Source organism: Anastrepha ludens, chromosome 5 (assembly GCF_028408465.1).
Source record: "Anastrepha ludens isolate Willacy chromosome 5, idAnaLude1.1, whole genome shotgun sequence".
In the NCBI taxonomy this organism is placed as follows: Eukaryota; Metazoa; Arthropoda; class Insecta; order Diptera; family Tephritidae; genus Anastrepha; species Anastrepha ludens.
Genome location: NC_071501.1, coordinates 14,199,071 through 14,212,640, shown reverse-complemented (window position 1 = coordinate 14,212,640; position 13,570 = coordinate 14,199,071). Strand labels below are relative to the sequence as shown.

General features: G+C 36.7%; 1 protein-coding gene across 1 annotated transcript; it reads left to right on the top strand.

The window, feature by feature from the left end:
• Positions 1-11,468: 11,468 nt before the first annotated feature.
• On the top strand, positions 11,469-12,491 carry LOC128863592 (piggyBac transposable element-derived protein 3-like). Its single transcript, XM_054102825.1, has one exon. It carries the CDS (start codon positions 11,469-11,471, stop codon positions 12,489-12,491), a length of 1,023 nt encoding a protein of 340 aa, XP_053958800.1.
• The last annotated feature ends 1,079 nt before the right edge of the window (positions 12,492-13,570 follow it).

Sequence of the window (13,570 nt, the reverse complement as noted above, 5' to 3'; positions counted from 1 at the left end):
CGCGGTGGTCATGCAAAAGAAATCGAATTTCATACTTAAATGTATATGTTCAAACTCGATAATAAAAAAAAAATTAGTTAAAAAAGTCAAACCGTTTGTGTTTTAAGTGGAAAGTTCAAAAGTTGAAGCGCTCTTACTGAAAAACCCTATACTTATATATGTATATGTACGTACAAAACTAGAATATTTGTAGCAACAAACTCAAAGCACACGTAAAAAATGAATTCCCAATCTTCCCGCACACCAATTTTCTTGCAACACACAATTTAATTCCTAAGCGCAGTTGCACATACATAAATGCACTTGACTATTCGGCAAACCAACCAACAATACAACCTTATAGTATAAGCTCTATGGATATACTACACTTGTCGGTTCTGTTCGTTCTATTCGTTATTGCCGAACAGAGAAGTCACTTTGACTCTTACATTATATGCTATTGTAATAAAAACGATGTGCTGTTAACGAGCACATGAATTTACTGTCTGCTAAAATTTCTTACTAGGCATTGCAATTAAGTGCGTTTGGCAGGCGGCATTAAAATAAAATAATTAAGCAAACATATTTCGTGCGTACATACTTACACACTAAGCCATAAAATCAAATTTATTTATTTGTTCTCTATTACTTAAACTTATTTTTAACATTATTAGTAATCCAAGCTTGCAAGTTAAGTTGCAGACAGAGTGGAAGCAAAGCCGAAGCCGAAGATGAAGAAGAAGCCGAAGATGAAGACGAAGCCGAAGATAAATTGCTCGTGTTGTTGGTAAGCTGGCGAGGGAATTGCCGACAGAATGGATGCGGAGTCGAAGGCGAAAAGCAGTGCAGCAATAAACCTCTGAAAGTGATCACAATGCAAGCGTGGACGAAGTAGAAGACGTTGCTGTCAGGTTGAAACTGTGCAGCACTGCTCTCAAAGGCGAATCGCTTGCTCTAGTGAATTGTTTTCAACTGTTTGCAACTGTGAAATAATGAAAATGTTAATGACACTAAAATTGATTAAAATAAACTATCTTGGATCAGAAAAATAATGTGAATGTGTTTCTGTCTCATTTTCAAATGTATCCGCAATGGTCGCATAGGTAAAGGATTACTTTTCTTAAAGTTTGCATTGTTCTTTTATGTCGTTTCAGGTGTCACAGCTCTCATCCCCTACCAGCTAGCCAGCTAAATAAGCAAACATTTCCCATTTGAATATCCACCTTAAAATCACAAACAATGTTTCAGAGAAATTTCAAATGTGTCTATTGTTTTTCAATAAAAGACTCATTTTTTGTCAAAATGTGATCAAACGTATTTTGGAATATTCCAAAATGTCCGTTCGTTTTGCAATAACTCCTCATAGTACGTGTGGAGAAATTCTCTAAAAGTTTTTCTAGGCAAATTTATTTCGGGAATCGCTTCTTGTTCTTTTAGTTTCACCTTGAAATAAAGATTTTCATTTAGAAACAATTGCTTATCTGAAGGCGATTCCATTTTTACTGTTATTACCAGGTGTTGAAATTGCTCCACTATTCGGCTGGAGCGCTACTTGCAAAATTATTGATGTGTACGAATTTTACCAGGTAGGCGAGTGATAATGTGACAATAAAAAAGGACTGAAACTCATGAAAATGCAGGCTAGCAACACTGGAAACCCCCAAAAAATACTTGGTTTTTACAAATAACGAGGTAATCAGTTACCTGACCAAATATATAACAATGGGAAAAAGTTCTAGACCACTGAATTATCGGCGAGGGAAACCAAAGCTATACAAATTTCGGTTTTTCGAGCCAATTACACAGGCCGACAAAATTTAACCAACATTCAGACCCAGAAACCAGACTATATATTTCCGAAGGTTTATGATGCGCTGAATCCAAATCTGGCCTCAGAATTGCTCTATTAGTTTGAGTTTTCGAGATATCCTAACCTAAAAGTGCGAAAAACCCCATTTTTGCCCATATTTGAGGTTATGTAGCCTTGCAGATGTTTTCTTTCACCAAAATTAAAGGATGGCATCTTTAAATACAATCCTTCTTTTTTCAAATGGCGTTTTGTTTGCTCAAATATCATTTTTTTTCGCAGAGATATCGCATTTTGAATTTTTCATGTTTCGAAATTTTCCTACACCTGAAAATCGATTGAGATAACATGGGCATGATATAGTCGATTACTAATTTTCTTGAATTGAGTCTTATTTTTCTTAAAATTTTGTCTCACACCATAAGTGTGCTGACTCACCACATCCCTACACTATCTAACCTTTGGGTACCGAGTCACACACAGCCCTAACCCCTAGAAACCACCCCTATCATACCGCGAGCAGGCTAACCCACATAACCGCAAGCAGGCTTTCCCACAAACTCCAAATTTACATACTATTAATCCATATATTTCAGGCCTTCAAACCCAAGAAAATTAGTAAGCGACTATATCATGTCTATGTTATCTTAATCGATTTTCAGGTGTAGGAAAATTTCGAAACATGAAAATTTCAAAATGCGATATCTCTGCGAAAAAAAATGATATTTGAGCAAACAAAACGCCATTTGAAAAAAGAAGGATTGTATTTAAAGATGCCATCCTTTAATTTTGGTGAAAGAAAACATCTGCAAGGCTACATAACTTCAAATATGGGCAAAAATGGGGTTTTTTGCACTTTTAGGTTAGGATATCTCGAAAACTCAAACTAATAAATTAATTTTAGTTATCAATCCGAATTTTGCATAGACAGAGAAGCAGATATTAGTTTAAATTATTTCGGATACTTTTCCTTGTAGACTAGTGTTACCTTTTCTCTTTTTTCAACTACTTCCTTTTGCTTAGCTTCACATATGGAATGAATGTAAATTAGGTAAGTGGGTCCACAAATGGTATTTCTGTAAATATTTTAATGCCAACGCTATCTGGGGAGTAATATTTCCAGAACAAAAAGTGTACTATAACCTGCTAAGAAAATACCTATATTTTTCAGCGCGATTCCTGTAAAACTCCATTTATTTGTTCAGGAGATTAACGGGTACAAAAAGACTGATAATATTCTTATGACGGGGTTTATTATACTATTTAGTTGCAATGTCTACTTCATCCAGAAATTTTTATTTTTTTAATATTTTTAATGTACAAAACACGACTGCCCTTAAGTTGTATTATAGTAGAGGAAAATTACCAATAACTGATATTTAATTTACGATATGAATACGCCCGTTCAACAGTGTACACGAAAAATCATAAATTTATTACTGGGAAGTGAAAAAATCTCAGTGCCAAATCTCTTACCAAAATGCTCAAACAAAATGCTTTATAGAGTAGAAAATTTATTTGAAGACGAGTATGTGGCTGCTTACAAAAGTCCAAGCAGGTTTTTCTTTCCTTTAAAAACATCTGGTTCTGGTCTACAATCTCACGAAACATCAGGATAAAATTTGTGAAGATCAATTCAGTTCTGCTGTATGGCTGCGAAACGTGAACTTTGCAGTTACAGACACCCAACGCCTACAGGTCTTTCTAAATCGCTGCCTGCGGTCAAGCTTCGCATTTTCTAGCCCAGCACCATACCAAATAGTAGCCTGCGGAGTACCACAATAGCACAGTAGGTAGTCCTGAAAATGAATTAAGGCTGGTTGGGCACGTTCTTGGAAGGAAATCAAGTAGCATCGCAGGCATTGCAATTCATTGGCATCCACAATGAAGCCCACGAAGAGGTAGACCTTCGCGGATTTGGAGGAGGAGTTAATAAATGGAGATAAAGAAAATCAACAAAAGCTGAAATGAGCTGAAGAAAATTGCTTCTGATAGAGTCGAATGGACGAAGACTGCTGCTACGCAATATATACCAAGCTTAGTAAATAAATCGAAAAATTCATTTATACTTGAAACATTTCCTCATTTTATGAAATTTTTTGCTTTTCCTGTAAACTTTGAGAAAATATAGTTAAACATCTTCTTCATCTTTCAACCAACGAGCACTTTGAGAACTTTGAGCAACCTACAGTATTCCAAAGCCCTCGATAAATAAATCACGAATACGAATTTCAAAGTTTATCTGTTCAAATATTGCCTAATTATGGCTGAGCAAATGTAAAAAGCAAACTTGAAGCATTTCTGGGCAAACGATATTAAAATCCATTCTACTGCTACTATTTTTCCTTTTCAAATTTTCGTTCATTCAAAAACTGGATCATTTCAGTAATTCTGCTACTACAATTTTTGCATCTAAATTCTTTGCAACCCTGCGGCTAAACAACTTAAGTCCATCGGTCTACTTAATTCCTTTGAAATGGGCTTGAACTTTTTGGCAGCAATCACTCAACCCTCTTTGGTTTGGCACAAGCAGATGTATGCGTGCAATAGTAGTAAATATTTACGTGAGCGGAATAAAAAACGAATATTTTAAAATTAGAATGCATGCGCTAGCACTTCTAAGGAATTCTACCCATATCTGTATGTTGGGATGAGTTTTTATGAGGAAAGTGAAATTGTAAAATGGGCTATCACAAAATGGGCCTAAAGACATGACGTCTGAGAGCATAAATGAAATACCTCAAAAAAGGGAAATGATAGCAAGAAGATTCTTAGAACTGGATTTACAGGTGTATGTAATAAATAATAATAAATAATTTAGCGACAGGCTAATCACCTACCCTGCCAGAAATCAAAATAGATTAACGCAACCAACGCAAGACTGAGTCTTGTCGAGGCCGTATGCTCCCGAGAGGAGTGAACAAGGAAAAAAAAAAAATTATTTTTTATATTCTTCCTGCCTTGCGTGAAATTATTTATAAATGTAAAGAACTAAAGCGGCAGGAATAATAATAATAAATTTTATGCTATACGAATACGAGGCTCGAAGTTTCTATAAATAAATTTCAACACATCCCCATTCCCGCTGTTAAAAGATAAATGGTGCTTGGAGAGGAAGTTTTCATGCTAAAAATTACTTTGAAGTTATGTATTTAATCCAAAGCCTGATTGAGGCACACATTCGAAAAACGTTGAGACGTCTAAAAGGCGGAGAGTCCATGTAAACAGACAATATATAGGGTTTTTCAATAGGTGCGCTTCAACTTTTTTCCGATAGGGAGGGCGAACGACGCAATATTTGTTATTTTTCGCTTGCCATTTGTAAACTTCATTAGTATACATTTCATCATGGAACGCTACACACTTGAGCAACGATTGCAAATCGTGCAAATTTTTTATGAAAATAATCGTTCTGTTGCTGCTACTTTAAGAGCATTACGGCCATTTTACGATCCATCCACATTTGGGGTTATGTGAAGTCATTGGTCTACAGTAACAAGCCGGCGACGATTTGTGAGCTCAGAGCCAATATTGAACGCGAAATTGCTGGAATTTCGGCCGATTTATGCAAAAGAGTGGTCGAAAATTGGGTTCAACGATTGGACTTCGTAAAACGTGCACGCGGTGGTCATGCAAAAGAAATCGAATTTTATACTTAAATGTATATTTTCAAACTCGATAATAAAAAAAAATTAGTTAAAAAAGTCAAACCGTTTGTGTTTTATTCAAAAAAGTTCAAAAGTTGAAGCGCTCTTACTGAAAACCCCTTTACTACTGTGGGCAAAAAGTAAGGTGAATTTATTTGTCAAACTTCGCGGGATTAAACTTTCGCTCTAGTAATTTTTTTCATGAGTTGGCAGCACTGTTAATAACATCTGGGCCAACTTTCATGAGAATGTCATTATCAGTAATATATTTACGCTTGTGTTTACCAAACGACCAAGAGTGCATTTTTCGATTTTTACAATGTCTGATTTGATTGAGCAGAGAAGTGCCATCAAATTTTGTTTGCGGAATGAAATTTCGGCTGTGGAAAGGTTTAGCACGTTGCAGAAAGCATTTAGTGATTCGACCATGGCGCAGAAAAATGTTTATAAGTGGTACAAAGACTTCAAAGAGGGTCGAGATTGTGTTGATGACTTGGAGCGCTCCGGACGACCATCGACGTCAACAGATGACCAACACGTCAATAAAGTGAAGGAGTTAGTGCTCAAAAATCGTCGGTTGACTGTTAAAGACCTTACTGATATGATCGGAATATCAGAAGGATCTGTGAAAACCATTTTGAAAGACCATTTGGGCCTACGAAAAGTCAAATCTCGTTTGGTACCGAAAACTCTCAATTTCTTGTCGTCGCGCTGATGTGTGTGAAACAATGCTTTCAGAATATCAGGACAAGCTCAAATGCATCACTACGGGAGATGAGACGTGGATTTATGCTTACGACCCTGAAACAACCGACCAATCAAGCGAATATCGTGCTAAAGGCGAGGCCAGACAGTAAAGAGCACGTCAAAGTCGTTCAAAAATAAAGGTCATGATGACAGTTTTTTTCGATTTTCGTGGTGTGGTGCACTATGAATTCCTTCCACCTGGCCAAACTGTTAATAAGGAATATTATTTGAGCGTTATGCGTCGTTTACGTGAAGCAATTCGTCTAAAAAGACCAGAATTATGGGCCAACAACCATTGGTTTTTGCATCACGATAATGCACCATCTCACACTGCACTCGTTCTTCGTGACCATTTCGCCAAAAATTCCACGCATATCGTTCCGCAACCACCGTATTCGCCTGATTTGGCTCCGTGTGACTTCTGGCTATTCCCAAAACTCAAGAGACCACTCCGGGGAACGCGTTTCGAGTCGATTGAGGAGATAAAAGCTGAATCGAAGAAGGTGCTGATGGCTATACCGGAAATGGACTATTTGGCATGTTTCGGGGATTGGAAAAATCGTTGGCATAAGTGTATATCATCGAGAGGGGATTATTTTGAAGGGGATGAAATTGATTTACAAGAATAAATAAAGATTTTTCATTTTACAACCAAATTCACCTTATTTTTTGCCCACAGTAGTACAATATGCAAATTAAAGCTAACACTGTATTGGCAATAACACAACTCTTCACAACATAAAAGCGAGTTGTTTATTTTTCATATCAAAGCATAAGTAGCCATTTGCGGTTCATTGTGGACTGGCGCCATTTATGAAACTCACCAAACCATTGTTGTTTTATCTAAAACTGTTTTTAATTACCTTTAATTGGAAATTTCCTCATATGATTTTAGTACTTATCAGTTTTTCCACACATGTTTTTGATATCCATCCGCAATATGCTTCGTGTTACACTCTCGCCACTCCAATTATGCACAGCTGTATTCCACATTTGTCATTACAAACCGCAATTAAAATATTCAAATTAAAGTTTTATCAAATAATTATTTAAATTGTCAACAACAAGAGCATTAATGTTAATTTGTATTTGTGTTTGTTGGTCTACGATAATAGCAAATGCAGCAAACAAAAAATAAAATAAATAAATCATTAAATGTTTACAAGTCGAAAAAAACTGGTGTTTATTTTATTGAAAAAAAATTTTTTTTTTGTTACTTAATACATTCACCTTTTGCTGCGTTATACAAATTTTTACACCTTTTTTTCATATTATCAAAATGGCTATTTAAGTCGTTTTTAATGGTATTTAGGATGTTAGTCTTAGTGGCTTGGATAGCTTCTAGCGTTGGTTTTCTTGCTTGGGCGAATACAGTTTCAGGGTTGAATTGGGGAATAATTTCATACCGCCTTTATATTTTCTTTTATTTTACAAGGATTTGTTGGCTGTTTGGCAAAAGATAAGTATTCATTCGAGAGAACTCTTTCGGCTCTACAAAACCATGTTAATTATATTTTTAAGTTATTTAATTTTTTATTAGTTTTGAGGCTTAGAAACGGAACATTGCCTCCTGTGTATTCCATTTCTATCATTTCATTCATTTAAATCAACATTTTCGACATCTTCTCTTCTTTGTTTTTCATCGGGGTCAAAAAACTGCTAAATCAGTCCGGGACATTTGTGACGTGTATGGAGAGGGTATCATAGCCGAGTCTGCAGCACAGAAATGGTTTGCAGAGTTCAAAAATGACGACTCTGAATTCCATGATACGTCCCGTAGCGGAAGACCTTTTGAATTCGATGAAGAACGTCTCAAATCACTTTTGAAGGAGAACGGTCGCCAAGCCAATCGTAAATTGGCGAAAAAAATTAACTGCGATTTATTCATTCAATCAATGGGATTTACCGAAAAATTGGGAGCCTGCGTGCCTCACGAAGAAAAAGCACCTTCGGTGCTCAACGAAGAAAATCGAAAAAGTCGCCTTCAGCATCCCGCCCACCATCGAGCGCTTTTTGTACCGCATCGTCACGTGAGAAGAGAAATGGTGCCTCTACATCAGTATGAAGCAAAGAAACGATTGGATGGCTATAGCAGAGACGCCGAAGCCAAGAGTCAAGCCAGATCTTCATCGAAGGAAGATCATGATATATGTCTGGTGGGACTGGGAAAGCATGGTGCACTGGGAAATGCTCGAAAAGAACGACACGGTCAACAAGAAGCCCTTCATTGCCCAGCTACACCGTATGAGGAAGGCTACTAAAAAGACCTGATCGACATGGTCAAACCATACTCCTTGACGATAACGCCAGGCCCCCCATTGCACAACTCGTCAAAGCCGCACTCCAAGAGCTCGAATGACCTTTAGCATCCACCGTATTCTACGGACTTTGCACCGACCGATTACCATCTTTTCCGATCACCATCTTCCCTGTTAAACCATATGAAAGGTGTTACCTTCGATAACAAAGAGGTCCTTAAAAACTGGCTCAACAACTTCTTTGACACCAGGCGATTTTTGACGGAATGACATCAACAAATTGGTCGAGAGGTGGGAAGAGGTTGTAAACAGCAACGGCGAATATATAATTGATTAACTTATTGCTATAATTCTTATTTTTTGTTTAAATAAAAGTCTTCGGTAAAAACGCTATGAACTTATTCCCCATCCAAAATAAATGATTCCAAAAATTTTCTTGATTAATCCTCATTTCCTGTTCAATGCTCAATTCCATGATTTCAGTGAATTCACCACCCCTTTCAACCATTAGTCTAACAACGCTTGCCTTGCATTCGACATCCACATTACCAATGCCAAATCAGAATCAAATCATTACCACATAACGAAATCATTGTAGTCACCCATTTGCTGTACCATTTGTTACTCTAATTGGCTCAGAAACAGCAAACATATTTTTGGTCATCTGCTTCGACTGCTTGATTCAGCTACTGCTCACTGAGAGATATAATGTGCTTTGGTCATACAGGTGCTGAAGAATCTATCAGACTTTTCTCGTTTTTTCCTTCATATTTGAACCCTGTTGGTCTTTTCTAAAGAACTGTTTTTTTAGAATCACTTTGAGGTTTAGTCACTTTTAAATATCTTTAGTATGAACCGATGTGATGTACAGCTCGCGACAGATAAAAATTTTGATCAGTTTTGACTTATTTTCGAATACTCATTATTTTTGTATAAGAAGAAATGTCACAACACCGTGGAGGAACAAAAATCATAAAAAATGGGCCGAAATTATCTTACGTCGCAGCTGTAAAAGTAATTAAAAAATCCAAAAAGTTTATTGTGATGTGGAATCAGATACAAAAATGTTAATGACTTTTCCGAGCGCGGCTTGAAACGAGTGATGACAAAAAAGAGGGATAGGGTGATCGTCCAACCTTTTAAGCGGGACCCTCTTTGTGGCTACGCCAAGCATGAATATAAACACCATCGAACGTCGACTGAAGGAGGCGAACGTGTCCTACCGTCCCACATTATCAAAACCACTGTCCGCAGAAAAACACTTTGAGAAATAAACAAAAAACAAGAAAATGGTGTCACAGTATTGGACTGGCCTTCCCGGTTCCCAGACGCCAACCCCATTGAAAATATGTGGAGAACTATGAAAACGCAGCTTGCCGGAAGGTCAGTCTATGATTAAGGTAAAACAACTCGTGCGTCAATATCGCAAAATCTGGTCCTCTTTATCGACGAGCTACACAGAAAAGCTGACTCAAAGCATGCCAAGCAGGTTATATTCGATAACGAAGAAGACTACACGGCTTATTGAGTAAATTCCATTCATTGGTGTGTACATACTTTCATGTACAAAAATTCGAAATATATATTTTGTATACTTCATGAATAATCGCGGAACCTTTTTTCTAACACAGACTGGGGAAAACTCCAAAAATCATTCTAGAAATTCTAACTAAAAAGCCTGAAATGAAAATGGAAAGTTTGTAGAATTTTTCTAATTTTTATAAAATGACCCATGAGAAAATGAAAGAGAGGGAGAAAGAAAGAATATATATCTAAATAAATTCACAACATTTGCAGAGAATACAAATAGACAAAATTTAAAAAAAACGGAGAAGGGTCGACCAGTGTAGGTAACCGCCGGACACAAACCGTGGCAACAACGCGCACTACTCCGAGCGTTTATCACCCGCACAAACTCAGCAGGACCCCAGAACCCCAGCAACGGCACAAATTACCGCAAGGCAATACCAATAAACCTGACGCTGCAATGGATAGGACTTTATAGTACGCACAAGCACTTGCCAGGAAACGGAAATAAGCTCCAAAAAGTAGGCACCAAAAAAAAAACGCCAAAAAAATTGGGACCAAAAAACGCCCCAAACAGTAGGCCCCAAAAAAATATAACGCCAAAAAGTAGGCACCAAAAATATATTTCCACAAGTTTGCACCAACAAACAAGCGCCAAAAAGTAGGCAGTGTTATTTCTCACTAGAAACTAGCAATCACAAGGCAAAACTCAAGAAAAATAGCCTAAAGTGTATCTAAGATATATATAAGGAATATATATCGCGGAACTAAAATGCCCAAAACGTTGCATAGCCTTAAAATTTTACTCTCCATTCGCGCTCGTCTATCGACGCCTAAGAAGTTTCACTTCAAAAATAAAAATAAAAATATTCAAAACTGGTCAGGAAACAAATTTCGTTTTGCTGGGCGGGTGTTTATATCTTCATATATGTATGGCTCCTTCACTAATATATTTTTTTACTTCTTAAGGATAACTACGAGCACATTTAGGTCAACTAAAATACGCGCGTGCATAATTAACCCTCTAGTGCATATAACCGCCTACAGGCGGGCAACACTTAAAAGCAAAAAAAGAATAAACTAAAAACACAAAGTGCTTTTTTGTTTGTCATGCAGCTTACACGATTCATATTCTTCAGTTTACCCTTGATCGTAAAAGCTGCATGTGCTCATATTACAAAAATTTTGCAAGTGGAATTAAAAGAAGTGATCAAATAACCGAAAAAAGTATTTTTTTGAGAAGGTGTTTTTGTGAGACTTCCTAAGAAGTGCCCTATTGGAATATTGAGTTAAAAAAATATTTGGTAAGTAGATTGAGAAGTGTAGAGTGAGATAAAGTGCTCTCCAAGTTTTTTTTTTATGTACATTGTGCCACTGTGTGCTTCACGCTGCAACCGTCTACAGGAGGCCGTATGCAGTGCGTTCAAAAAAAAAAGTTCAGTTATTTTGAACTTCAAGTTCACATATTATGCTGATTTATGTATATTTTTTATCACTAGAAAAATGTCGCGGTGGGGACGCAAACGCAAATACGACTTGTCGAAGATGTCAGATGAGGAGTTCAACGACTTTATGGACTTTTGCGAAAACAGTGATGAGGAAACTGAAGGCGATGATTTCGATAGTGACAACGACGTGAATGACCCAGATTTTGTGGTCCCCAATCAAAATGATTCCTTTCTACAAGAAACAGCAAACAACATTTCTGTATCTGATCTTTCTCTTTCCCGTGGAATTTATTCGCTTGGAACTTTTCGAGCCAACCGTGTGAAAAACTGTAAACTATCTGCCGATGAACAGCTAGTGGTGAAAAAAGCTCCTCGTGGATATTTGGAGGATTTCGTTGCCACCGCATTTGGAGTAGATATTTCTACTGTTGTTTGGAAGGACAGCAAACCAGTTCGTTTAGCGTCAACGTATGCAGGTGTGCAGCCATTTAACTCGAATAATCCGAGCGACCGAAACACATTGTCCCGTCGCTATAACCGCAATAGAAAACAGTATGAATATGTGAGCTGTCCAAACATTGTCAAAGAATACAACCGGCACATGGGCGGAGTGGACTTGATGGACAGTCTAATTGGTCACTACAAAATTCGCATGAAGACTCGTAAATGGCCATCTCGTATATTTCACCATGTTATCGACTTGGCAATAGTGAATGCTTACGTTTTATACCATCGTATCAATCGTGAAAAACGTCAGCGTGTCGAGCTTCCACGATTTCGGGAAGAAATCGCCGAAACTCTCCTGCTCATATCGGAAACGAAAAAATTTGGTCGCCCCACCACTGCAGAAAAACAAGCCGAAGAAGTACCAAAGGGAAGCAAGTTACTGTACCTACCACCACCCAATATAAGGTATGATTGTCTCAATCATTGGCCAAATTTCTGCGATAAAAGTAGTAAACGTCAATGTCGTAACAAGCCATGTAAATCGGAGACTCAAGTTTATTGCGAAAAATGCAACATACCACTTTGCATGCCTGTCAAAAAATCATGTTTTAAGGAATTTCATGCTGAATAAAGGACATTTTTGAAGATATGGTGGGAAGTTATTTCTAAGTAAATGTATATGTACATATATTCGTTCTTCTTAGACTTTGAACCAAACTTAACAATTTGTATACTATTTTATATATTACTTAAATTTTTATAAATAAACGTTTTCTGTTTACTTGTTTAAATGGTATTGTATTTTTAGTAATATTTTTTAAGCTACCTGCATAAGACCGTCCAGAGGCGGGGTGCTAATTTCCAGGGCCACAGAGCGAATTCGGGTCGTACAAATAAAAATAATATTATATTTATGTTTTATGGCCTCTAATTAGTACAAAACATAATTTTATTATAAAAAATCTTTTCTATGCACTAGAGGGTTAAGTATCAGCGCCATTTTGTATTTGTAAATCAAATTAAATCTGTGCTTCATAAAAACTTAATTAATCCATTTTTTGTTTTTTTATTCACATGTTGGAGCCACTAATTGCCATAACAACACAAACTAATTAATTTCGCTTAGATATTTTCGACTAAGCATAGAAGAAATGTTAACAAATGATGCTCGTGCGTTTAATATCTAAATATGCAAGTCAATTTAATTTAAAATCGTTATTTGGCACTTTTGACGTATCAAATCCACAATTGAGCCGGCTTGCATTCAATTTTTAAACAACAATGCATGCACATATACATACATATATAAATTTGACTATCAAAGATAATTATTTTTCATAACATTTTTTCATAGTCGGAAGATAACACAGGCCAACAGCATCTCAGACCCAGAAACCGGACTATATATGTATTTTCGAAGGATTTTGATGCGATGAATCGAAATTTGGCCTCAAAATTGCTCTATCAGCTCTGGTTTTCGAGATATCCTAACCTAAAAGTGTAAAAAACACCGTTTTTGCCCATATTTGAGGTTATGTAGCCTTGCAGATGTTTTCTTTCACCAAAATTAAAGGATGGCATCTTTAAATACAAGCCTTCTTTTTTCAAACGGCGTTGAGTTTGCTTAAATATCATTTTTTTCGCAGAGATATCGCATTTTGAAATTTTCATGTTTCTAAATTTTCCTACACCTGAAAATCGATTGAGATA

Excerpts from the sequence above, each read along its gene's own strand:
- LOC128863592 (XM_054102825.1), top strand. The coding sequence starts at position 11,469 with ATGTCGCGGTGGGGACGCAAACGCAAATACGACTTGTCGAAGATGTCA.